Source organism: Adiantum capillus-veneris, chromosome 15, assembly GCF_014529385.1.
Source record: "Adiantum capillus-veneris isolate H3 chromosome 15, ASM1452938v2, whole genome shotgun sequence".
Classification (NCBI taxonomy): Eukaryota; Viridiplantae; Streptophyta; class Polypodiopsida; order Polypodiales; family Pteridaceae; genus Adiantum; species Adiantum capillus-veneris.
In genome coordinates, this window is record NC_140945.1 from 108798525 (window position 1) to 108826298 (window position 27774).

General features: G+C 44.0%; 1 protein-coding gene across 2 annotated transcripts in view; it reads left to right on the forward strand.

Annotated features, from left to right (window-relative positions):
• Positions 1 to 518: 518 nt before the first annotated feature.
• The window catches only part of LOC147441244 (alpha-1,6-mannosyl-glycoprotein 2-beta-N-acetylglucosaminyltransferase), a 76100-nt gene continuing 48844 nt past the window's right edge, over positions 519 to 27774 (forward strand). The window contains exons 1-11 of one of the 2 annotated variants that reach the window (XM_086482930.1): positions 519 to 822; positions 907 to 1043; positions 1189 to 1299; positions 1371 to 1472; positions 1593 to 1701; positions 1823 to 2020; positions 2092 to 2266; positions 2341 to 2422; positions 2558 to 2651; positions 2886 to 2982; positions 3583 to 3676. In XM_086482930.1, the coding sequence (XP_086339056.1) occupies positions 622 to 822; positions 907 to 1043; positions 1189 to 1299; positions 1371 to 1472; positions 1593 to 1701; positions 1823 to 2020; positions 2092 to 2266; positions 2341 to 2422; positions 2558 to 2651; positions 2886 to 2982; positions 3583 to 3676 (1400 nt within the window). In that variant the 5' untranslated portion in view covers positions 519 to 621. The remainder of the gene's footprint in view (positions 823 to 906; positions 1044 to 1188; positions 1300 to 1370; positions 1473 to 1592; positions 1702 to 1822; positions 2021 to 2091; positions 2267 to 2340; positions 2423 to 2557; positions 2652 to 2885; positions 2983 to 3582; positions 3677 to 27774) is intronic. The other variant, XM_086482931.1, reaches the window with a different exon arrangement.

A 27774-nucleotide genomic window follows, 5' to 3' on the forward strand; every position in this document is an offset into this window, starting at 1 on the left:
GTGTAAAAACTAAACTCGAGATCACGAGTTTAGTTTTTACGATGGGGTCCACAAAAACTAAACTCGGGATCCGAGTTAGTTTTTATGAGGAGATCTCGAGTTTATCTTAAAATTGATGTGAAATCACACCTATTTCAACGAGGCGCACGCGGGCATGTTGGTTAAGGCGTGTGCTCCTCAAGCTAATGGTGAGGGTTCAAAACTTGGCTTGGGAAGTGAGGGCGTCCCGAGATTAGATCCATCACAAGTCCACGCGACTGACCTCCCGAGATTAGTTTTGTGAAATCTAAACTCGAGATCCCGAGTTTAGATTTAACCGATCAATGGCCCAAACGGATCGCCATTTTGCCTTTCAATTGAAACCATTGATCCCGATTCCCAAGGTTTGGGAACCAAAGGGAAGGCACTCAACTCGTGGTGATACTTGTCCCCGTGACAAGCGGCCCTACACTCAAAGATTCTTTCAAATTCTGCATTTAAAATGATAGTCGGTACATACGTCCTAAGGAGAATAATCAAGAAGCCAAACTTTCATAAAGCTAGGTATGCACAGCATCCTTATCGACGAAAAATTTTCTTGCTCGGTCCGGCTCGCAATAGGAGTAGATCCATTTGGGCGAGATGCAAAACAGTTCTGAGTATTTTCCTCCACCCCCCGTGGAGGGTGTAGCTGGAGGCGGAACTGGCTATGGCTGGGTCGACGCTGGCATACGAGGAGTTGATCCAACCCATCAACAAGAGACTTCAGGCTTGGTGCACGTTTGGTCCATGCCCAACACTGCAACCGTTGGCCATCAAGAGCAACCTCGCCCATTGGAGCATGTCTGCCCTTCTTCTCATTTACTTTCCTCTGATCCTTAAGAGCTTCAGCCCTTGATGCAAGCTTCTTTTTTCATGCGTCTCCAGATTGCCATGCTTGCGGCAAGAAATGAGAAAGAGAGTGTGCAGCTTGCTTTGCGGCCAAAGGTGACGTGGGCTGTAGGTGGCATAGCTGGATTTGCTCAAGTCAATTGCACTGAACTTTGCTCTGATGCTTCTCATGTGTAAGAGTGCATACAAACTAGTGTTTTGCGCGTGTTTACTTGTGTAACAATGAGGGAGTTTTCAAAGGCAGTCTCATGGTAAGAATTTCTTGAGGTAGTTTTATCACAGGAGGTGTGTAATTCTTCTAAATTGCAATGCTTGCAGTCTGGAGATTGGGAGTTCGGTGAAGATTTGCCGTGTTGTCCCAATGCTTGGTGTTCCTGATGCCTTGGTGCCCCTGGAATTGCCGAGTGGCAGAATCGCCTTACAACCTGGGTAGCGTATTCTGTCACTGTAGTCTGTGTATCAATGGGAGAACGTTGTGCTAATGGGAGATTGCTATGCAGGGAGACAATGTCCTTATGGGTTTCGGTTTATGTTCCTCCATCACAACCCCCTGGAATCTATAATGGAGAAATTATCATCAATGCAATGAAGGGTGATGCAATGTAATGTTCTAGCATTAGCTTCTAGAGGTCAGTTTCATTTAAGTAGAACAATTTCAAAACACAACACTAATTTGAATTCAAGGAAGCCTTCTCAACCTAAAATGGAATGTTACGTGTCAGCTGTTCGCAGTCAAATGCAAGTAATGCTGATAGAGAGGATGTTAGGAGTGGATTTCTGGACCTCCTGGGTAAAGTCAATGCTCTTGAGCGAAAGTCCCTGTCAGAAATGGTTAGTCGAAGTGCAGTGGTAGCAAACATTTGTCTTTTATGCTGTCTCAAATACTAGCAGAACTATAAATTGTGACACGTTAGAATACTGACACATTAATTTTATCATGGTGATGTGCCAGACAGGAGGAATTCAAGCTGTAAGAGCAGGATTGGAGCAGCTGCAGGAGCTCTGTTTGCTTCCAAATGGCCAATTTGGAAATGGAAACATGGATATTGATGATGATACTTCTTTGTACCCTGCATTGCGTGTGAAACTTAGTGTGACAGTATGGGATTTTGTACTTCCCATAACACCGTCTCTTCCAGCAGTCTTTGGTGTATCCTCGGTTTGCATATATTGTGGCTTCTGTGTGTGTGTTTTTTTTGACACTGTGATTCCATAATTTAGAAACAGATTTCAGAGACGGTGATAGAAGATCGATTCAATTTGGAGCATAGAAGTAGTGCTTGGTACGATGCGTTAGATATGCACTACCGATGGCTTTTAAACTACAGAATCAGTCCCTTCTTTTGCCGATGGGGTGACAATATGCGTGTTTTGACTTACACATGTCCATGGCCTGGTAATTTGATCTGTGAATGGTCTTTTCTATGTTATTGCATTTACAACCCGGGAATTAATTTGAGGACTTTACAGCTGACCATCCGAAGGCTGAGGAATATTATTCAGATCCGAGGCTTCCAGTTTATGCGGTTGCTTATACTCCAGCTTTGTCAAGGTATGATGTTCTTTTCAATGATTGGTGATTTTTGTTTCACATCTAAGCAGGTCATCATTCAATGTGTTGCTTGTGCCACACAACCATTCAAGTTCACAACCAGCTGAAGACTATATTTTGTGTTTTGTTTTGTAGTTCTAGTGCTGCCAAGGAGATGTTGAGACAGGAGGTGGAGGTTCTGCGAACAAAGCTGCACTGGAAAAAGGCTTATTTCTACCTCTGGGATGAGGTATCTTTTCATAAATTAGATATCTCTGGTGAAGACAGGGGTCTTTTATACCTGGGTCCATTGAATTCGCAGCTCTGGCAGGGCTTTTTCACCTCATTGTTTCAATGAAAAATTGTGTGGCACTTCTGGGTTTTATCGAGGTTTAATTGTGTACTCAGTGAGTGTTAGAAAGCTGGCCACTTCCTTTTAAAAGGTTGATATTTGATTGTATTTTTGTTTTGTCATTTGTACCAGCCATTGAGTTTGGAGCACTATGATATGATCCGTACTATGTCAGAGGAGATAAGGTCCTCAGCTCTGGATGCCAGAGTTTTGACAACATATTACTGCGGTAAGCTTATCTGTTGAGAAAAGAAAATCATGAAGGGCTTGCTTTGAGAGTCTAATCAGTGTAGTTAGTGTTAAACCCGTTTTGAAAGAATCACAATCCTTCTATTTAAAGGTGTAGAGTAGGACCATTCAATATGAGATGACATGTCCCATTTTGAGTGTGGAAGTGAATACATCACATACAACTTTAAACATCAATGTACTGGTTTAGTATGGTTTACAAGGGAGTTTATCTTGGCAAGTTATTTGTAAAGAGATTATCTATTTGCATGTGGTCCATGGATAATGTGGTTGGTCACGTTGGTGACACTCTCATAGACGGTCTACCAAAATAGATGAGATAGGGGATAGTAAATGAAGGGGGGCATTTGAAAGGAGCTCGGTGGAATTGTGTTTTGTGAAGCAAAGAAAGCACCAATTTAGAGTTAAGAATTTAGTTGTTTTTCTATGGTGGGATTGGTCAACGGAAAATGGATATGCTACTAGCGAACAAATGTTTATTCATTCAAAGTGAAGTAGTTAGCATGCTCTGAAGCTTAACAGGGTTTCCATTGAAGTTTCCTAATATGTGTATGGAACTGAAAAATTATTTCTTTTGTAGGGCCAAGTGATTACTCTTATGCCCCTGGAAGTTTTGAGGCTTTTGTAAAGGTGCCAAGCATTTTGCGACCTCACACTCAAATATTTTGTACAAGGTATGTAAGCCTTAGGTGGCCTTATTAGTTTTTAACACGTGTAATGATTTTGCTTAGTGACTTTGCTTCTTTAACACTAGGGTTGTGTGAACATAAGCCACTTTAGTGGCTTAAGTAACTTTTGTGTAAATTCTTATTCTCCACAACCATAGAGAACCTCACCAAAAGCTTTCAAGGATTTGTGCTCAAATATAGATAAATAATTCCATATAAAATTAGTATTTTTCAAGGGTCATCTTTAGGTAAAATGATAAATCGAGCAAAACTTGCTGAAAAGTTTTGATATCCCATGTAGACCCTTTAAAAGCTTTCAAAGCACTTTGAAACTTTTTTGAAAAATACTTGGACACGCATACAATAAGAATTATGCATATACTATTTTTAGGAAAAAGACTTTGAACTCTGTTTAGGCCTCAAAGACATGTATGCTCTCTTTTAAAGCTAGTTAGTGGCTTTTTACTATTTTAGAACATCATTATTTTTCAATTTGCACTGTTTTGGGAGATATACTAAAATGTTCCTCTATGTGGTAGGATCTCATTGATATCTTACTTCACGGTTAAATAGGTAGTCTTAAAGTAAATCTTATAGAATGAGGTGCCAAACCACTATTGTGGCTCAAGCACACACCTAGTGTTAAGACTTTAAGCTTCTACATTTTGAAACAAGTCAACCAACATGGTTGAGTGATAATGCTTCTACATTTTGAAACAAGTGTACCAACATGTTTGAGTCATAATGCTTCTAAGTGAACCAACATGCTTGAGTGGTAATGTCTCTCTTATGACTCTTCATGTGAACAAAAATTCTTTCCCCTTTCCCTTTTTTTAATTCTTGTCCTCTTACTGCATTTACCTTTTTTTCCTTCTTTCATGTTCATACGTTCTAGGTTTTGATGTCCGAGAATCCAGTTAAATGCTTTCTTTTTTCAACTTTTTGGCAATTTCTTATGTCAACAATGGCGTCTATTGACACCTAATTTGTCACGAATTGTTGACGTGTCAAGCCGTTGAAGACTCGATGGGTTAGGGTCCTTCGAGCCTAACACTAGCCGACGTGCAGATCTCGGCCGAGAGGCCTAAACCCTAAGAGAAGCAACAACAACAGAAGAAGAAGTCTTACCAACTTACAGATCCTCGCCGAGTGGGGTAAATTTTTTAAGAAGTCTTTACCAACTTATCGGACCCCGGCCGACGGGGCCTTGGTAACACAAGACACTTAAAATCAAGTAGGACCAACTTACACACACACATAATCTTTGCGTAAAACATGTTGACGTGGCGATTGTACGGGTGTCCACGATTTGCGTTGATGATGTGGCTTGCTGTATGGACTTTCGTGAATTGCGCTAGTAGTTGATGACGTGGCATAACGTACGGACAATCCTGCTGGCGCTAGCTGTTGAGGATCATATGCTTTTAGGCTTGTAGCTTTTCATGTAAACTGCTTTTCAAGCCAAGGGCCTTCAAATATGTGGCAAGGGCTCACTTTCTGGCACTCTTTCGGGTGAATGTGCAGACAATTGACGCCGCCGTTGTCCTAAGTTCAAGCAATATAAAGTAATACCGAAAGGGACGCCAAGGTTTGGGGCCAATGCTCTCTTGGGGTGTAACTCCGTCACTCCCCGTCTCGTGTGTCGTACACTCTCCCTTAGTTCAATTATTTTAAAGTGTTTAAGGTTGTCTCGTCTGCTCTTTTCTGATGGCACGTGGTCTCGGCTCGTTATAGTGGTATCAAAGCGCAAGTCGTGTGCTTTTTTGAAAGCACACTGGTCCTTACAAATAGCTGATCGAATGGAAGCTTTGGAGAAGAAGAAAAGACACTCAAGAAAGAACCTAAAGAACCTCTCTCATATTTTTTTATTCAAAGAATCTTCGTGTCCGTGCCTCGGACTTGCTAGCCATTCCTACCCTTAGTCCATCGCGCATCGAGCGAGCTCTCGTCTTCTCGCTCTGTCGCAAGGGGCATAAGCCATAAAGAATCCAAGACCACTTGCAAGAGAAAAAAGGAGACGGAGGACTTTGTTTGGACAAACCCTATGCATTGACGCAAGCGGATTTTGCCTGCCACGGAAATCCTAGCAGATTACAACTTGAAATTTTGTGACATCTCTCGACAGGCGTCTTCTCGAGTTGATAACCTTGGAGGCCCAGTGTGATTGTGTAATGTGCAACGGAAGTGAATGATGGTGTATGCTCAGAATGAGTGCTTAGTTTGTGCCCAAGGTTCCTTTTACTAAAGGGGACAGAGAGCCCCCCGTTACTTTATGAGAGATTGTGCAATAGACCAAAACAAGAGAGAGCAAATTGTGAGTGAAGGTGCTGAGAGAGAGAGAGAGAGAGAGAGAGAGAGAGAGAGAGAGAGAGAGAGAGAGAGAGAGAGAGAGAGAGAGAAGATCGACACCAAATGGGGTCTTAAGCCCCCCTCTCGATTGCTAGAGAGGTGTTTGCTTTAGATTGCAGAAACCTGGTACAATGGTTCTATGATGCCGAGATGCTTGCGGTGCGGATACTATGAGGCTAAGTGCTAGATATTGCGGCAATGACGACGACGACGATGAGGCTAGATTGAAATTTGTGCTTGCGGCGATGATGACGACGGCAGTGACTACGTAGCTCGGTAAAGGTGCTTGTGTGGCAAGGCTACGGCTGAATGCAAAAACGCTAATGATGCTTGTCACAAGATGGACACCACGTGCCAACAGAAAAGAACAGATTGAACAAACTTTTAGCTCTTCAATAACAACTGAATTGAAAGAGAGAGACCACACAGGGAGTGGCGAAGTTCCACCCAGAGAGTATTGGCTCCAAACCTTGACGCCCCTTTCGGTATTTCTTTATATTGCTTGAACTTAGTACAATGCGGGTACTCCACCCTTTGTACCTTCGCACTGAAGCATGCCAGAGAATGAGCCCTCTGCACATATTTAAAGGCCCTTGGCCTTGAAAAGTAGTTAAACTCAAAAGCAACTGGTTTCAAAAGTACCATCGCCAAAATCTGCCAGCGCGTTTTGCGAAAATCCGTACAGCTCTGCCACGTCGGCAGTTAACATAAAACACGAAAATCCGTATAGGTTGCCATGTCATCAGCCCAAAATCCGAGAATTCGTATAGGTCTGCCACGTCATTAGTTGCTACGCAAATAGAATGTGAGTGTGGGTCGTGGTTTATTTAATCCCTTTAGGCCACTTGGGTCCCATCGAATGGGGTCCCATAAGTTGGCAAGAACTCCTCTTTAAAAATAGGCCACTCGGCAAGACTTTGCAAGTTGGTAAAACTTCTTCTGCTGCATTTGCTTCTTTACTCAGGGTTTCGACCCCTCGGCCGAGATCTGGAGGTTGGCTTCGTTCTTCAGTGGCTTGATACGTCAGCAGTTTGTGACATCCCCCCTTCTTGAAAGAAAGTAATCGTCCGCGACTACAACATATCTGCAAAACAACTTAAGTTAGCTCAAAAAATTTGCGAGGGTCATTTCGAGGGACAATCAATTTTCTCATTCCAAATCGGAGCTCTTGATTTCTTGGGTTGTTGGCTTCCCAAAAGAATCTCATCCAATAAGGAGTCTCATTCCAGATCGGAACTCTTGAGATCCTGGGTCGTTGACTTCAGTGGATCGACGCATTGTGATTTAACAACCAATGCGAGAGCCTAAATAGCCGGGAACATCGTACGATGGACTATCCATTTCAAACAAAAAAACAAGATCACCAAACAAGTTCTCAAATAGAACTCAGTTAAAAAGCAATCTCTACATCAGTCGAGCTTGAAAAGTCGACTTTCCATCCTGAAGGTTAGATTCCTTCCATAAGGTCGTAGCCGACCACAGCATGGTCCATCAGCTCTTGGACAGACAGCCTTCCTCTGGCGGTGATGGTAGTCCCAAGACATAGCAATCACACTGGACCTCCAAGGTTATTAGCTCGAGAAGAGACACCTATTGAGAGATGTCGAGAAATCTCAAGTTATAATCTGCGAGGGTTTCCATGGCAAGCATTTCAAGATACCCCACTCTGCCAGAAGTTGCACTCCCAAAGAAGATGTCAGAAACCATATAACTTCGGGCAAAAATTTTCTTGAAAGCTTGCCAAGTTCTTGGAGCATGCGGCTTGGTGACTATAGACTTCCACCACTGTATGGCACTGAATCTGAGAAAAACAACAGCTCAAAACAAATCTTGGATTCTTCTCTTGCAATTGATCTTTATGGCTTATGATTTGTAATATAGAGAGATGAAGACTGGAGCGTGCCCAATGCGTAATGAAGTAGGGGTGGGGGTGGCTAGTTGTCACAAACTGCTGACGTGGTAGGCCCTCGGACACGCAGAGAAATGCGCCGACATGCTGATGTGGCAGCAGCCTAGCGGAAACCCCTCGGAAATTACGTTGACAGGCTGACACGTGGGAGGCTGTACGGATCTCCGTCTTTTGTGCCGGTCATGCTACGTGGCAATGTATGGACGTCCGTAGATTACGTTGGTTGACTATTGGTAGCTTTTGGGCATAATGCTTTTGAGTTTGAGATTTTGGGGCTTTGCTTTTGGGGCAACCCTTGTAACAATAAATAGGTCTTTTGGGCCTCATTACTTAGAGCATTTGGACGCAGAGTCTGAGTGTGAGTTCCCAGGGACTCGCTTGTACTTTGCACACAGATTAATATAAAAAGAAATACCGAAAGGGGTGCTAGTCGTTGGGGCCAATACCTCTGGGCACGGAACTACATCGGGCCGTGTCTTCTTCTGTGAATTGTTTTAAAGTGAATCTCTACTGTGTCGCGGTAGAATCTAGACTTCGGTTGTCCAAGTTTGTTACAGTGGTATCAGAGCACGGCCGATTTCTCTTCTACCAGGAAATGCGATCTAACAATTTTGATTATTTGGGCCGTCAATCTTCTTTTGCATCTGCAAGAAAGCAGAAGAAGCATGTACGATTTGAAGGATTACCCATTCTTCTTCTTCTTCTTCTGATTTTGACAGTTCTTCTTGTTCTTTTGACTCGAGCGAGGAGGACCCAAAAGGCAAAAAGCGAAGCAAAAAGCAAAGCTTCGGAAATGGCAAGAAAAAGGCAAAGAAACCTAGATTTCGCCCAATTTCTGACAGTTCTACAGAGGAGTCATCCTCTGAGAGTTCGGACTCCGACGACCATATGTTTTATGCAAAGAAGAAGCATTTTTACAGAGCCAACCAATATGACTTCCTTGAAGACAAAAGCAAGAAAGCAAAGAAGGTGGACAGTCGATTAAATTTGAATGCTTTTTTGGGTTCTGAGATGGTTTGAGGGCTTTGGCTTTCATTAAGCAGTTTGACATAGCCTTCTCTAGAGGGCACTACTCAGAGCACTCCAAGATTAGGAGGGCTACATCTTTCTTCAAAGGAAATGCTCGAACATGGTGGTCCACTCTTCTTCTAAGGAAGCTCGCTCGAGTCAAGTGGTCTCTTTATTTCTTCTTGGCTGACTTGGGAGTATGAACGAGATATACGAGCCGCTTGGAATCATCTTCGGATGACCAAGGGAGATTCTTTGGACGCTTATTGCGAGAGATTTTGAAACTCTTTTCTACCAACCTCTTCATTTAAGGTCTTTTTTAAGGAACAGTTTAAGCGGTTTTGCTGCAGACTCAGAGATTCGAGACTACTGCCTCGAACAAAAGTCAAATTCTATTCAAGAATTGATGGGTCATGCGAAACGGGGTTTTGTGATACATTCAGGAAATTTGACTTACCCCACTAATGAGATTTTGACTGAGAGAACCCAAGAGACCTCTAACAATGAAAGTAGAAAGAGAAAGAGTTCCCAAGAAAAGAAAGATAAGTATACACGACCCTGGTTCACTCTTCGAGAGAGGGCCAATTACATCAAAGAAGGGAAGTGTTTTGGTTGCGGGGAACATGGATACGTCTTCGCAAAGTGCCCCAAAAGGACACAACAAGAACAAAATGAAGACATGCCAGAGAGTTCGAGAGCAGGAGAGGAATGTGGCAAAAAAGGCAAGATGAAAGCATGGCTGGTTCCAGATTGCAATGGTACTGACCCAAGCCTGATTGATGAAAGTATAGAACTTTGCGGAGCTTTGGGCAAAGTAAAAGATCAAGAAGTTTTGATTTTCTTCGACGGAGGAGCAAAGGCTAACTTCATTTCACCCGAATTGGCGGCGCGGCTCGAGATGACACCCGATAGGATGGGACCACCAGCAGAGGTAGTTCTAGCGGCACCCGGACGGGACATAGCCATTACACCTGTCATTGGCAAACTTTGGTTGCATTGTTAGGGGTATTTTGGGCATGAGGACTTTTATATAATGCCTTGGAAGGTTGTGACGTCCTCCTAGGAGTCCCTTGGTACCATAAGAACAACGCCGTGGTCGATTATCGGGCCGAAAAATTGTACTTGATGTAAAACTGAAGCGCGAGTTTGTCCCTATCGTATCGGTTTCGGCCATTTCCAAATTAATGAAATCCAGTCTTGTCACGTGACACATCCAGCCCTATGTGTCCATGGACAAGCTACAGCATAACAGGGTTCAGTTAGTCCAGTCAGTCTAAGATTATAAGTGATCTGGCACTTTTGTGAGTCTATTCGTAGACCGTGGATGCCGAGTCACTTACTGTAGATGCATATCCTCTGGTTGTACATTGCATAAGCATAAGCATTTCCATCAGATTCCATTAGAGTCAGTTTGGTGATTTTTCAAGTGACTTTATCCTATTTTTTCCTATTTTTAACATTTTCCACTTATTGATTAAGTGACTTTTGTTAGGAACTCAGTAGGGCAAATTGGGTAAGTTAATATATAAGCAAACCCAAGTTAGCACAATTGGGCAGATGAGCAAAGAGCACAGCAGGCTTCCCAAGCAACAGGTGCTCCCTCCCTCTCTCAACAAGAACCTCTTCAAGCCCGCTTGGTGAGGCCACCCCCCTTCAGCCCTAGCGTTTTGGGATCGCCTACACTCCCTCTCCATTGGCGTTTCCTTCCCCAGCAAGCTATGGCCATCAAGCTCCACTGCTTGGTGTTTTTCCTCGCGACCAACACTCCCAGCGATTAGCGTTTTTGGATCGCCAGCCCAACTGCAAACTTCAGTGTTTTGTGTTAGCGTTTTCAGCATTGGAACGCAGTCATGACAGCATTTGTAGCAGGTACAAGCAGTCCTAAAAACGCAGCCAGATAGAGCAAGAACTTCAGCATTTTTCATCATCATACGAGCCCGACAAAACCAGTCATTTTCAGCCATAAAACAGCAGTAAACCAGTCATTTTTAGCCCCCCGAAGTGGTCCAGATTCTCAGCCATTACCCCTTTGTGGACAATAGATAGAAGAGCATCGAATTCAGCCCTAAAGTCTTCATCGTCGTCATCTGCATAGTCCCCGTTTACATCAGCCCATGCATCATCATTGTACACCTTTATGCAATCAAAAGTAGACCACTCTCGCCGACGAGAGTGGGGCCTTCATAGGAGGGTTTTACAAACTCTCGGGTGTCGTATCTCTCTTCTCTGTTTCTCTCAGTCTCATACACTTGCACGCACAATATCTACTCACTTTGTTCGTGATCATAGCACTCTTCATAAAGACGGAAGGCTCTCTCCTTCCCTAAGAACTAAAAGGAACCTTGAGCAAATATAGATCAGAGAAAATACAACATTCATTCCGCTGCACCTTACATTGGTATCAGAGCTTTGGAAGTGTTCTGTACTACTCAAGGGAAGAACCACAAGAATTTTTTTTGCTTGTTGCGGTCGCAGTTCGCTTGGGCGTGTCGATTCCTAATCTTGTTTCGTTGAAGAGTGACAGGAATCCCAAGAAAGAAGGGCTTGTCCAGCCTCCCCTTGTGTCTCTTTTCACTCATTGAGAGCGGACCGTGCACTTAGTGGCCGGCCAATCAACGTGAGGTGGGAAAAAGCAACCTTGGTGTGAGCGCAAGGCCGCCAAGGGGTGCGCTAGAAAAGAGTAGATTTCGGAAGAGAAGATCCTTCTCCAATGCAATTTGCAAGCGAAAGAAAACCTCAAGAACCTCAAGAATCAAGAACCTCAAGACCCTCAAGAACTCAAGTTCCTCGCGAACTTAAGAACCCAAGATCATAGTGCATGGTCGTCACCCGAAGCGGAATGGATACTTCGCATACAGGTGATGAGCATGAGAGAGGCGACGAAGACTTCTCCCCACCAGGAGATGATTTCTTCAACCCTTCCCCTTCGCCATCTACGCCACCAAGTGCACCAAACCCTATGGAGGCAATGGTCAAGCAGATGATGGCCATGATGGATAGACAAGAAGCAAATCGCCTTGCTCAGGACCGTGAGCGCGACGAAAGAAACGCAAAACTTGCCGCACAACAAGAAGACAATCGCCTTGCTTTAGAACGCGAGCGCAACGCATACAAAGAACGGAAACAACAAAGAAAGGCGGACGAGGCGGCAAGAAACGCGGCCTTGGAGGCCGATCGTACAGCTCAAAGAATGGCTTTGGAGATCGAGCGTGAAGCTCAAAGAGAGCTACGCACTCAAGAATTGCTTCGACAAGCGCTAGCCTCGAAAACCGAACCACCCAAAGATCGTGGGAGTTCCTCAAGTGGTGCAAGCCACGATGCGGATTCCAACCATCCAGTCACAGAAAAGTTGATTTTTAGTAAGTATGATGGTAAGATGGATGCTATGGTTATTCATTCTTGGTTGCATCAATTTAATGCTTATTTTGCGACAACTAAGAAGACAGGAAATAACAAAGTTTTGACAGCAGCTATGTATCTTGCCGGTGATGCCATCAATTGGTACCACGCATTGCAAGAGGCACGCCGCGTACCTAGAGGAAGCCGACGGATTCACGCCCCTTTCCTTCGATTGGGCTGATTTCTAAGACAAGCTCAAGACGTGGTTTATGCCACCTCAGTACCTCGCACGATTGAAGGATGATTGACGCTCTCACAAGCAAAATCGTATGCCAGTCATGTCTTTTTCTAATCGTGTTTTGCAGCTAGACACTCAATTACGGAAATTGGATGATGAGCGCAAAGAGGCTTTTCTCTTTGGATTGGACGAGTATATCAAGTACGATGTCAAGGTACTCGATCCAATCGATCTCAACAAGGCGGTAGTGATTGCTCTCGCACAGGAGATGAAGCACAAGAAGGGAAAGCCTAAGGAGAACAATACTTCCACAAGTACCTCGCAGACGTCTCAGAACTCGCAGAACGGTAAGAATAATAACTCTTCTAACCAATCTTCCAACAGTCTCTTATCAAAGAATTCTTCCAATGAATCTAAGGGTAAGGCTAACACAATTGCTAAACCTAAGCTTACTCCAGATGAAAAGGTAGCACAAGGAATTGTAGGAGGATATATCACGTCGGAAGAGCAAAGCACTTATTCTAAGGAAGGTCGTTGTTTTCATTGTCACATTAAGGGTCATATCAAAAGAATATGTCCTAAGCTTGAATCGAATGAATCTAAAGAACCCACAGCACCCACTTTCTCTGTCAATGCAATGAATGATAACACGAGTGTGTCCCAAGTTTCTCAGGACCCTCCTATTGACGATTCTCTCATTAAATGTTATGGTCGTACGTCGGGGCACCGTTTTGTCATATTGTTTGACCCAGGTAGTATGCATGATGTGATCAGTTCCTCTCTTGTTGAGAAAGTTCGTCTCGAAGTTAGTCCGAGATCTCCTATCGAGGTCTCTGGCTTTCGTCCCTGAATGGACGCTCTCATCATGGAGGAGTGCCTTGATGTGTTGTTTGCAATTCAACAGACTACCTTCACTAGAAGATTTGTTGTTTCTCCTCTCTCAGGATGTGATATGATTTTGGGCATTAAATGGTTTTGTGATACGAAGGCTCTCATTGATTTTGAGGCTAACACTTTAACTCTCAATGCCAAAAGTGATTCTCCTATTGTCATTCATGGAGAGGACATTCCTCATTCTCCATCTCTCATTGCTAATATGCGGGACAAGATTGAAAGGAGTCGGGAAAAAGAGACTCTCTCAGTCTCTTCTTCTCCAAAGCATGATACCCAGGATTTGCATGATTGTATGAAGCATTATGAGGAATTGAATGATATTGATTTGCATGATGATTTGGATGATAAAGACAAGCATGATGATTTGCATGATCAAGATGTGATTGTTCACAAGGATGATGTGTTAGTGGATGCTTTTTCTAGCAAAGCTAACCTTGTTGTAGATTCGATCAATCACGACGAACCGATCTTGGCTTTCAAGTCGAGGTCCAAAGAACCCCCACAGGACGATTCGATCATTCAGGAAGAACTGATCTTGACTCTCGAGCCTTGGTCTAAAAAACCCTCACAGGAAGTATTATGTGTTCGTATGATTGATATGCACGCATTGTTCGAATGTTTCATTCGTGATCGTTTCCTGTATTTTAGTCAACATCGTTATGTGATCCCTTTTCCTATGCATGACATATTGTATGTTGAGCACGATTTACTCATGGATGAGCACGAATGTATGCGGTTTTTTCATGAAAAGCTGAAAGGTATGTATGTAAGGAAGTCACATTCCATGTCTCTTCCTTGGCATGACACAGTTTCCGAACGAGCACATGACAGTATGTGCACCAAGCATGGGCATTTCCATTGTGATTTGCCACAGTTGACTGATTTCGATCAAACAGGAAAGATTCGATCTCATTGTTTGTATGTGTTTGATGAACGGGTTGTCACTCCGTCTCTATGTTCATCTACATTGCATACACAGTCTTCAGAGACGACAAGATTTTTTCCCTTCACTTTACATGGAATGGGTATGTTCATGGTTTTGTGTTGGAAATGGTTTCAGGAATTTTTTGCCATGGAGATTCTTGAAGACGAAAGAAGCAGGTCTCTAGACGAAGTTGAAGCATCGAAGGAGCCACATAAGACTTTGTGTCGCTTTCGGCGTGGCCCAAAGAAGCAAGCGTTGCAGACCTTTATGAAGTTTAAGTACCGCACGACCCACACATCAGAGTGGGCCGGCGAAGACTCCCTTCCTGGATTCCGGATGCTGTTGGCGATCTCCCTTGACACACGCCATACAGTTCGGTACCAGTACCTCACTTTGAAAAGGAGGGGATGTCACGTGACACATCCAACCCTATGTGTCCGTGGACAAGCTACAGCATAACAGGGTTCAGTTAGTCCAGTTAGTCTAGATTAGAAGTGATCTGGCACTTTTGTGAGTCTATTCGTAGACCGTGCATGCCCAGTCACTTAGTGTAGATGCATATTCTATGGTTGCACACAGCATGATCATAAGTATTCCCATCAAAATCCATTAGAATCAGTTAAGGGAATTTTCCAGTGCATTTAGCCTATTTTCCCTATTTTTGACATTTTTCACTTATTATTTTTAAGTGACTTTCCAACAAAAGTAGGTAGGGCAATCTTGCACCGCATAAGCATAAGCATTTCCATCAGATTCCATCAGTCAGTTTGGGGATTTTTCAAGTGATTTTATCCTATTTTTATCATTTTTCACTTATTTATTAAGTGACTTTTGTTGGGAACTTAGTAGGGCAAATTGGGTAAGTTAATATATAAGCAAACCCAAGTTAGCACAATTGGGCAGATGAGCAAAGAGCACAACAGGCTTCCCAAGCAACAGTTGCTCCCTCCCTCTCTCAACAAGAACCTCTTCAAGCCGGCTTGGTGAGGCCACCCCCCTTCAGCCCTAGCGTTTTGGGATCGCCTACACTCCCTCTCCATTGGCGTTTCCTTCCTCAGCAAGCTATCGCCATCAAGCTCCACTGCTTGGCGTTTTCCCTTGCGACCAACACTCCCAGCGATTAGCGTTTTTGGATCGCCAGCCCAACTGCAAACTTCAGCGTTTTGTGATAGAACATAGACACCATCTGCTTCAGGTCTTTCAGGCATTGTGAGATCACAAGTTAGTTATCAATGCCAAAAAGAGTTAATTTTTCTTGCTAGTGATACACTTTTTGGGACACATTATCTCAGCAGCAAGAGTACAGATGAACCCCGCCAAGATTGAGACTATATGTGATTGGTCCGATTTGAAGAATGTTCATTAAGTTAGAAGCTTATTGGGCTTATGTTCTTACTACCGATGGTTCATTTAATGTCACGTGACACATCCAACCCTGTGTGTCCGTGGACAAGCTACACCATGATCAGGGTTCAGTCAGTCCAATCAGTCTACATTAGAAGTGATCTGGCACTTTTGTGAGTCTATTCGTAGACCGTGCATGCCCAATCACTTAGTGTAGATGCATATCCTTTGGTTGCACACAGCATGATCATCAGTATTCCCATCAGAATCCATTAGAATCAGTTAAGGGAATTTTCCAGTTCATTTAGCCTATTTTCCCTATTTTTGACATTTTTCACTTATTTTTTTAAGTGACTTTCCAACAAAAGTAGGTAGGGCAATTTTGCTAAGTTAATATATAAGCACACCCAAGTTAGCACTAAATGGCAGAAGAGGCAGCAGGAGCTCCCCGCTCAACAGGCATCCTCTCAGCAAGAACCCGTAGTACCCCCCCAAGCTTGGCGTTTTTGGTCTTCCCATCCTCGCCTACACTCAGCCCTAGCGTTTTTACATATCGCTAGCACCCCCCACGTGACCCAAGCGTTTTTCCATTGCAGTCATCGCCAGCACTTCCCAATTGGCCTAGCGTTTTTGCTAGCGTTTCTAGGATCATATCAGCGTTTCCATTTTCAGCCTCACATGCATCAGATGGTCAGCGTTTTCAGCCCTATTGGACAGCAGCAGATTCAACTCTAGTTGGTTGCAGATATCTCCCATTTTCAGCCCTCGAAAAACGCAGCCAAAACAGTTATTTTCAGCCACCGAAACAGTCCTGAAAATCAGCAGATAGAAGACCACAGATTTCAGCCCTAAAGTCGTCGTCGTCATCAGCATAGTCCCAAGTTGCATCAGTCCATTGCATCCGCATTGTACCACTTTGTGCAATCATAAGTAGACCACTCTCACCGACGAGAGTGGGACCCATAGTTACCAGGAATGGGAAACCGGAACGGGAACGCGGAACAAAATGCCATTCCTTGTTACGGGTACTCACGTTTGAAACATGGAACGGGGATTCGGAACAAGAGCTTGGAATGGGAACGGGGAACGGAGACCTGAAAACGGCCATTCCCTGCTACTATGGTGGGACCTTCGGAGGGTTTTACAACGTCTCTGGTGTCGTATCTCTCTTCTCTCTCTATCTATCAGTCTCATACACTTGCACGCACAGTGTCCATTCACTTTGTTGTGATCATAGCACTTTCCATTAAGAACGGAAGGCTCTCCCTTCCATAAGAACTGAAAGGAACCTTGAGCACAGTTCGGAGCACTTGAGCAAAGTGCAAACATTCATTCCGCTGCACCTTACATTGGTATCAAAGCTTTGGTAGTGTTCTGTATCACTCAAGGAAAGAACCACAAGAATTTTTTTTGCTTGTTGAGGTCGCACGAACCCAAGTTTGCTTGGGTGTGTCGATTTCTAATCTTGTTTTTTAAAGAGTGACAGGAATCCCAAGAAAGAAGGGCTTGTCCAGCCTCCCCTTGTGTCTCTTTTCGCTCATTGAGAGCGGACTGTGCACTTAGCGGCCGGCCAATCGATGTGAGGTGGGGAGAAGCAACTTTGGTGTGAGGGCAAGGCTGCCAAGGGGTGCGCCTGCGGAAAGGAGTAGAACTCGGGTGAAGAGAAGATCCTTCTCAAACACGGTTTGCAAGCGAAAGAAAACCTCAAGAACCCAAGTTGCTCGTGAACTTAAGAACCCAAGATCCCCAAGAACCTAAGTTCCTCGTGAACTTAAGAACCCAGACCACAAGAATCCACAACAACCCACGACTTCAGAATGATCATCGCTTGAAGCGGTATGGATACTTCGCTTGGAGGTGATGAGCATGAGAGAGGCGAAGAAGAATTTTCTCCACCAGGAGGTTTTTCTGACCCTTCCCCATCTACGACACCGATTGCACTAACTCCAATGGAGGAGTTGGAGTTATTGTTTATGGAACAGAGTTTAGAACGCGAAGCAAGAAATGCCGCAAGAAGAGCAGCCATAGAGTGCACATACCAAGAAAGAAGGGCAGCCATAGCGCGTGAGAGCGAGCAAGCACGCTTGGAAGCCAAAGAACGACAAGCCAAGTTTGATCGTGAATGCAATGAAAGTAAAGCAGAAATGGAACGCAGACACGTAGAAAGAAAAGCAGAAATGGATCGCAGACACGCAGAAGACAAAGCAGAAAGACAAGGAGAGAACAAAGCAAGACAAGCAAAATTTGGTCGCGAGATCAAAGCAAGAAGGGAAGAGTTCTTGCGACTTTTTTCTCAAGCTCAGGCACAGATGCAAGAGATTCGGGAAAAGGAGACTCTCTCAGTCTCTTCTTCTCCAAAGCATGACGCACAGGATTTGCATGATTGTGTAAAGCATGATGATAAATTGAATGACAATGATTTGCATGATGATTTGAATGACAAGCATGATGATTTGGATGACAATGATAAGCATGATGATTTGGATGATAATGATGAGCATGATGATTTGCATGATCAAGATGTGATTTCTCACAAGCATGATGATTTGCATGATGATCAAGATGTGATTTCTCACAAGCATGATGAGTTGCATAAAGATGATGTGATTGTTCACAAAGATGATGTGTTAGTGGATGCTTTTTCTAGTGAAGCTAACCTCGTTGTAGATTTGATCAATCACGAAGAACTGATCTTCGCTTTCGAGTCGAGGTCCAAAGAACCCCCACAAGACGATTCGATCATTCAGGAAGGATCGATCTTGGCTCTCGAGCCTAGGTTCAAAGAACCCTCACAGGAAGTATTATGTGTTCGCTTGATTGATATGCACGCATTGTTTGAATGTTTCATTCGTGATTGTTTGCTGTATCTTAGTCAACAGCTTTATGTGATCCCTTTTACTAGGCATGACATATTGTATGTTGAGCACGTCTCGCTTATGAATGAGCACGAATGTATGCGGATTTTTCATGAAAAGCTGAAAAGTATGCGTTCAAGGAAGTCACATTCCCTGTCTCTTCCTTGGCATGACACAGTTGTAGACAGAGCACATAAAAGTATGAGCACAAAGCATGGGCATTTCCATTGTGTTTTTCCACAGTTGATTGCTCTAGATCATAAGAGAGAGATTCGATCTCATTGTTTTCATGTGTTTGAGGAACGGTTTGTCACTCCGTCTCTATGTTCATCTACATTGCATACACAGTCTTTAGCGAAGACAAGATTTTTTCCACTCACTTTACATGGAATGGGTATGTTCATGGTTTTGTGTTGGAAATAGTTTCAGGAATTTTCAGCCATGGAGAAGAAAGAAGCATGACTCGACGAAGTTGAAGCATTGAAGGAGCCACAAAAGGCTTTGTGTCGCTTTCGGCGCGGCCCAAAGAAGCAAGTGTTGTAGACCTTTATGAAGTTCAAGTACCACACGACCCACACATCAGAGTGGGCCAACGAAGAGTCCCTTCCAGGATTCCGGATGCTATTGGCGATCTCCCTTGACGCCATACAGTGGTACCAGTACCTCACTTTGAAAAGGAGGGGATGTCACGTGACACATCCAACCCTATGTGTCCGTGGACAAGCTACACCATGATCAGGGTTCAGTCAGTCCAGTCAGTCTAGATTAGAAGTGATCTGGCACTTTTGTGAGTCTATTCGTAGACCGTGCATGCCCAATCACTTAGTGTAGATGCATATTCTCTGGTTGCACACAACATGATCATAAGTATTCCCATCAGAATCCATTAGAATCAGTTAAGGGAATTTTCCAGTGCATTTAGCCTATTTTCCCTATTTTTGACATTTTTCACTTATTATTTTTAAGTGACTTTCCAACAAAAGTAGGTAAGGCAATTTTGCTAAGTTAATATATAAGCACACCCAAGTTAACACTAAATGGCAGAAGAGGCAGCAGGAGCTCCCCGCTCAACAGACATCTTCTCAGCAAGAACCCGTAGTACCCCCCCAAGCTTGGCGTTTTTGGTCTTCCTATCCTCGCCTACACACAGCCCTAGCGTTTTTACATATCGCTAGCACCCCCAGGTGACCCTGGCGTTTTTCCATTGCAGTCATCGCCAGCACTTCTCAATTGGCCTAGCGTTTTTGCTAGTGTTTCCAGGAGCATATCAGCGTTTCCATTTTCAGCCTCGCATGCATCAGATGGTCAGCGTTTTCAGCCCTATTGGACAGCAGCAGATTCAACCTAATTGGTTGCAGATATCCCCCATTTTCAGCCCTCGAAAAACGCAGCCAAAACAGTCACTTTCAGCCACCGAAACAGCCCCGAAAATCAGCAGACAGATTTCAGCCCTATAGTCGTCGTCGTCATCACCGTCGTCGTCATCGGCATAGTCCCAAGTTGCATCAGTGCATTGCATCCGCATTTTAAGGCATTTTAAGTATATTGTGATGCTTGTGGTTGTAGTCTGGGAGCGGTCTTAATGCAAGAAAGCCATGTGATTGCTTATGAAGCCGATTGTTTTCAGAATTGACAGCACAAATCTATGAGAAAGAGCTTTTAGCAATAATCCACGTTTTTTCTCAGTTGCGACATTACCTACTCGGAGCCGATTTTACGGTCTTCATTGATCATGAGAGTTTATGCTATTTCTTGTCACAGAAGCAGCTTTCGGAAAAGCAGATGCAATGGGCTAACATTTTGTCACAGTTTCACTTACAGATTGTCCATGTTCGGGGATTGAAGAACTTGGTGGGAGATGCTTTGTCTCGGAAGCTGCTAGTCTTGGCTATTTTCGCGATTCATCATAGAAGCTTCGAGGACATGGTTGATCCGTACGCCGCAGATCCGTCCGTATTTTTCAGATATATTCACTCGAATATAGAATAGGGAGGTAGTAGCGGGATATTCCATACGGGATGGCTACTTGATGAAGAAAACAATGTTGTGCGTCACAGAGCCGTTGAGAAAAAAGGTTTTGATTGAGTGCCATAGTCCACCTTTTATGGGTCACCGCGGCATCGACACCACCTTGAAAGGTGTGGAGGGTTACTTCAGCTGGCCGAGACTCAAGAAGGATGTGCTCGGCTTTGTTCGCAGTTGTTTAGTATGCTAGAGGGTCAAGTTTAACATGCATAAGGTACAGGGATTACTACAGCCTTTATCCATTCCCACCCGTCCCAGGGAAAGTACTGCAATGGATTTCATTTTTGATCTCCCGAAGACACATAGTAGGCATGATGACATTTGGACTGTCGTCGATAGATTTACCAAGTAAGCTCACATCATTCAAGTGAAGAAAACAGTCAAGCCTGATCATTTAGTGAGACTGTTCATTGCACAGATTTTCAGATTACATGGCATGCCTGATACAATAGTCAGTGACAGAGATCCTGGATTCACGAGTTTGTTTGGGAAGGCTATTTGAGAGAACATTGGCACATGGTTGCAAGTCTCGTCATCTTTCCACCCGTAGGCAGATGGGCAATCTGAGATTGCAAATTCAGTCGTACTAGATTTATTGAAGTCTTACATTTCTGATCAGAACACTCAATGGGATTTTTTTTGCCCTTGGTGGAATTCGCCTATAATAACATGATCCACTCTTCGACGGGAAAGGCGCCATTTGAGATCATTGAAAGTGCTCCGAAGGTTCCACCCTTGCTTAGCATGAAAGATAAGATTTTTGAAGTCAACCAGTACACGAGGGACTTGGACACTGCTTTTGCCAAGGTCCGGGAGGCTTTAGCGAAACCTTAGGAACGACACAAGAAGGTAGCAGATCGAAACCGTCGCGATTTGAAATTAAAGGAAGACGATTGGGTGCTCTTACCTTTTGAGAAGGCATGCTTAAGAAAGAAAAAGAGAAAGGAGCGGCTTTTTCCAAAGCTTAGCATGAGGTACTATGGCCCTTTCCAGGTAAAAGAAAAGATAAATGATGTCTCCTTTACACTGAAGTTGCCCGATACTTGGAATATTCACAATGCCTTTCATGTGACTTTATTGAAGCCTTTTAAAGGCGATGTGCTCGATGATGGGAAGTCGGATAAGCAACCCAAAGTGGAGGAAAGCGAGAAGATACTCGTTCCAGAACAGATATTGGCACACAAGCACAAAAAGATAAAAGGTAAAGTGATAATGTGGTTCTTGGGTAAGTTCAAGAACTATCGTGCATTGGATGCGAAGTGGATGGAGAAGTAGGACCTAGCTGATACTCCTCATATTTTGGAACTTTAACCTTGAAGCATTCGGTTTAGCATAGTCTACTCCGATAGAACTCTGATTTCAGCATGGGCGAATCTAGTGGAGCGGGTTTGCACAAGAGAGGAGTCACTCCGCTCCTTTGTCAACGGATTACCCCGATTTTGAATAAAGTCATTGATGTCCCCCTTTGGGTTTTAGGGATATTGATGGGCTGACAGTATTCTATTGTATAACTTTTTGAATTGGAATTTCCGAAAATAAAAATGATTGATTCGTACTTGACTTGTTTGAGTGCAAGAACTAAAAGATGGCATGCCTGCAGCATTTTGGTCTCATAAATCTCTATAGACATGATTGCAATAAGGATTAGTGAATCGAGTATCCATGAGGTCCGGAATGGATCTAGATGCGATTACTAAATACGTTGCCGATTAATCATGGTATGAGATTTGGAATGAATTTGTATGTGATTTGTCATGTGATGTCCTGTGATGTCTTGGTGCGCGTTGGACCACCTCAACATAAAGAATCCTAGCATGGATATTTGCAATCATAACTTCTTTGACATGACAGATTGCATCATTGAAGACATGCATTGGAAACATAAAGATGTTGATTGCAAGTATCAAGATTTGTTAGTCGTCTATATGACAAAAGAAGGCGCCATCCAGATCAGCCTATTAGCTTCTGAGTCTTGGCATCTCTCCCATCTGCTTGGAGAATCCCATCATTCCAAAAGAGGCATTGCATCGTTATCTATCTGGTTGCTTATGGGAGTCCCCAATGCTAGCTTTTGAGAGAAAATGCTTTGCTTTTAAAGTGAATGCTTTTGGGCCTCTGCTTTTGAGCATCCTGTCACCAGCGTGTGACTACTATCTATCCTTTTTGTTGATTTCTTTCTTATTATCTATTTACTTTCACTTTTTGGAAACACCCCTCGGGAAATCTAACTGCCCTTCATTGCATAGCTAGTGTGGAACTGTCCAGAGGGAGTCCAGGCCTGAGGGCAAGAGAGCACTAAGGTTGGACAAGGACTATGGTTAGCCAAAGTGGGGTCATTGACTAGCCAAAGTGGAATCCTTTGCTACAGAGGCTATACTTCAGTTCTGGGTGTGGCCACAATGTACAAAGAGGGTCGGATGACCTAGAAAGATACAATGGCAGCATCTCCTAAAATTTAGGGAATTGCTATTTTGGGACCTGAAAATGTGTTTGCGTCATTACCTCCGGAATGACAAGGGGAACATTTTCTTACTCTGCCGTGAAGTCAACTGGCCAACCGGTTGGGAGATTTTTAGGCGGCAACCCCGAAACGGGAAAATGCTTGTAAATGTACCAAGTGGCACCTTCTGGTGCACTTTCCTCATGCAACAAGAAGTGGCGCTGAATTTTAAGTTGGGAGAGGCTCATTTTCAGTTTTGTCACAGGTTAAGAGCTATGGAGTGCTTGCTTTCCCTCTTATGCACAGTGCGGTGCCAGGAGTGATGCCCTGCACGCTAGGCACTGCCCTCTCTCTCCCCTTTGGCAGTATGTTATGCCTCACTAGTGGGCTTTTCATTTGACCAATGTACAGTTGTGTGTGTTCATGCGCGATTGCCGAGGCAAGAGCCTCTTGCACTGGTACTGGATTAGCTAGTGGCTAATCCCCCGTAGGTACAGGTGAATTCGGAGAGGTTTCACGCTAGAAATCTCGTCCGATTCAAAGGGCAAGTAGCCCTACAGGTGCGGGAGCTCGAGGACTTGCTACAGATGTGACCGGCACGCGAAACGGAGCCCGAAACAGTAAATTACAGCCTGCTGTGTATTTTTGCAGGTTTAGGGTTTTGGCCCTAAACGGTTCCTAATACCCCCAGGAGGTTCGGGGATGCGAGGGGACCGCTGTACATGTGATCTGGCGCATTTTCGGGGCTGAAAACAGAGAATTCAGCGTGCTGCAGATTCTCGCGAGGTTTTGCAAAGTGCCCGTATGCGTCGGGAAAGTCAGTCAATGCGTGGGAATATTGACAGTGAAGTGTCGTAGTAGAGTTATGCTGCCGAAATCGGGCTGGAACAGTGGAAACTCAGCCGAGTTTGTGCGGGGCAGCTTGTAGGGATTCACAACGTTTATTCCCTCTTTTGAAGAATAAAGAAATACCGAAAGGGGCGCCTAAGTTAGGGGCCAATCTTGTGTCGGTTTACTCATACAGGTGCAATCTAGCAGCCTGTATCCCTTTCCCTCGTGTCGTGTCTTGAAAGTACAAGTAAAATAGACGACTAATAATGGGTGAAAGCTAAATCGAGGTTTGAAGTAAAGTCTACCGCCCTTTTTGGATTGAACAGGCCGGTTTCATGGTTCCATCGACGGGACTAAATCACTTTTTCCCATAGAAGTGAGCCTTGGTCAGTTTGGGCTTGAAGACACAGGGGATCATAGACGAGACACAGGGAATTGCAATTATGGCTGACAGACGAGATGATGTGACTGAAGAGGTTTCCTCTTCACAGGGTCAACAAACACATGAAGTGGGTGAGTCCTCAAGACCACCACAGACTGATGATGATATATTCAGGACCCAGTTGGCTACTGCTGTGGCTATGTTCACACAAGTAATGCAGAATCCGAGGTTTTTAGCCTTTCTGCAACCTCCTCTTCTGTCTCAGCAAGTTGGGTCATTGGATCATATTCAAAAGCATGTTAAGGCTCGAGCACAGGTGATTCATACTGCACAGTCAATGGAAACACGTGTACACTTGACGGAGAACATGCAGTCTCCACAACCTGTGCCCAAGGTGCAAGAACAGGTGGCTGAGATGCCAGTCTTTCAAGCTGTACCAGTTCAGCCCGCCACCTTTCAGCAGCCTATAGCTGGTTCTAATGGGTAGGGAAGCAACCTACAGGCTATGCAACAAGTCTTCCCACCGCCTTCAGTACATCCTGGCTATTTTGGAGGTGGATCGGTATTCCAGAGCATGGTTGGTCATGCTCCTGGAAATCAGTTTTACACGCCAGGAACAGTGTTTGGGGGTGCTCAAACGATGATGCCTACCCCCATGTATGGTGTCACGGGCATGCTACCAGGGTTTCAGAGCACTCATGGCCAATTTGGGATGCCACAGGCAAATTTTGGTATGGTTGGAATTACAAATCAGCAGCCAAATATGGCATTTCCAGGTCAACTTAATTGCTGTCAGGGAACACAAATGAACCCTAACAGTGTTCCTATGTTTCAGTCACTTCCATATGACAATTTAACGCCGTTGGAGGCCAACTCCGTACAAAGAAGGTGTGTCATTCACGACCTTTATAGGGTTTGATGACAGGAAGAAGGCTCTCTAATTCCTCCAGCAGTTTGACAAGGCCTATGCAGGGGGAAACTTTACAGAGGCTTCAAAGGTCCGCAAGGCAGCCACTTTCTTGATAGGGAATGCGGGACAATGGTGGAGAACTTTATTGCTTCACGGGCAAGCTCCGTCCACATGGATTTACTTCAAGCAGATTTTTGCAGCAGCATGGTTATCTGATGACTTTGAAGCGGATGTCATGACAGAATGGCACCAGCTTAATGTTGCCACTTGCAGAAATCTGGATGATTACAATCGGAACTTTTGGAAAGCTCTACTTCCAGTAACTTCCTATAGGTTTGTGCCATTGACAGAACAGATTGAAAAATACTGTTGTGGCCTACCTAAAGGATTGAGAAAATACTGCACGAAGACCAAAGTCACTACTTTGACACAGCTCATCGAGGTAGCAAACACTGGCAATGGTTTGCTCAAGGGAGAACATTGTGAATTCAATACTGGCGTCAAGGAAGGATCAGCCAAGAAAAATTCAACGAAGAAGTATGTTCCCAAGGAGGTTCCTAAAGTGACTCAGGAGCCGGCCAACGCAGGGAAAGGCAAAGCTTCGGCTGAATCAGAAAAGGGACCAACGAAGAAATAGAAAAGACGTTTTCCTCGCAAGTCTGAAGAGCAAAAGAAGGTCGTGAGGACAGAGAACAAATGCTTTATTTGTGAGCAGCTTGGCCACATTGCTTACAATTGTCCTACAAAGAAAAGGCGAGCTGATTCTGAAGACAAGGAGGACAGGAAAGGAAAGAAGCCCATGGCTGGTCTAGTGCCAGAAATGGTGGGCGACAAGCCAAATACAGATGCAAGTGAGCTTTGCAGAGCATGGGGAAAGGTCAGGGATCAAACAGTGCTTATCTTCTTTGATCCAGGTGCCAAAGCCAACTTCATTTCCCCATAATTGGCTTCAAAGTTGGGAATTAGACCTGAAGAGATGGGATATACAACAGAGGCAGGTTTGGCATGTCCTGGCCATACAGAGGCTGTGACACCCATCATTGGAAAGTTGCGTCTACATATCCAGTCTTATGTAGATGCCGAAGAATTTTACATCATGCCACTGGACGGATGTGATGTGTTGCTAGGTATTCCTTGGTTGTTTCGTGTACAGGGAATCATGGATGCCTACAACAAAAAGATCACTGTACAGAGCAGGGGAAAGACTCACATTCTGGATGGAAAGCTTAAAGGGGAGTCTATTCCTACTGTATCAGCTTCTGCTATTACTTCTGTAATGAAAAAGCATCTTTCTGCGTACTTGGTTTTTGCATGTGAAGTGTTAGATTGTGATGAATCAAATTTATCTGTGCTAGATAAAGAAAGGTCAATGTTTTTACAACAGTATAGTGACTGTTTTTCCGATTCATTACCGTCTCAATTACCGCCAGAGAGACCCAAGGACCACGCAATAGATTTGGTGCCAGGCAGTAGCCCACCAAATAAGCCTCCGTACAGGGTTAGTGCAGCTCAGCAGAAAGAGATAATGGGCCAAATACAGGAGCTGTTAGAAAAGGGGCTGATTCAGCCCAATTCATCTCCATTCTGTTCTCCAGTGTTGTTGGTGCAAAAAAAGGATGGCTCATGGTGTATGTGCATAGACTACCGTGCACTGAACAAGAATACCATCAAGAATAGTTTCCCTATACCTAGAATTGATGATATTATGGACAAATTAAAAGGAGCAGCTATGTTTAGCAGGATAGATCTAAAGAGTGGGTACCATCAGATCCGCATTAGATCAGAGGATGTGCACAAGACTGCTTTTAGAACGACGTTTGGCCTTTACGAATTTTTAGTGATGCCCTATGGTCTCACAAATGCTCCTGCTACGTTCAATAGGATGATGGACAGAATTTTCCGTCCACACCAGCAGTTTGTTGGTACATTCTTTGATGACATGATAGTCTACTCAAAGAATGAAGAGGAGCATAGGCATCACTTGGCCATTGTGTTCGAAGAGCTACGCAGTCATAGGTTGCTCATCAATGCAAAGAAAAGTGAGTTCTTTCTGGAAGAGATTCACTTTCTGGGACACATTGTCTCAAAGGATGGTGTCAGAATGGATCCTGTAAAAGTTGAAGCGATCAAGTCATGGCCAAATTTGAAGACGGTGCATGATGTCCGAAGCTTTTTGGGACTATGCTCCTATTACAGAAGGTTTATCCGAAATTTCGCTGAGATTGCTTCACCTTTACATGCTCTTCAAAAGAAGGCAGTCACATTTAGATGGACACAGAAAGAGATTTCAACTTTTAATCTCTTAAAGGAAAAGATGACTTCGGATCTAGTCATTGTGTTGCCAGATCTTAGGAAGTCATTTGTGGTCCAGTGTGACGCCTGTGGTAGTAGCATTGGTGCAGTGCTAATGCAAGATGGCAGGGTAGTAGCCTATGAGAGCAGAATTTTGCAAGGGCCAGAGATGACCATGCAGGTCTATGAGAAATAGTTACTGGCTGTGATTCATGCGCTCTTAAGTTGGAAACACTACCTGCTAGGTGCAGATTTCGTTGTCCAAACGGACCATCAGACCTTGCGATACTTCTTGACACAGACAAAGTTATCTGAGAAGCATATGCGATGGGCAAATATCTTGTCCATGTTCCATTTTCAGAT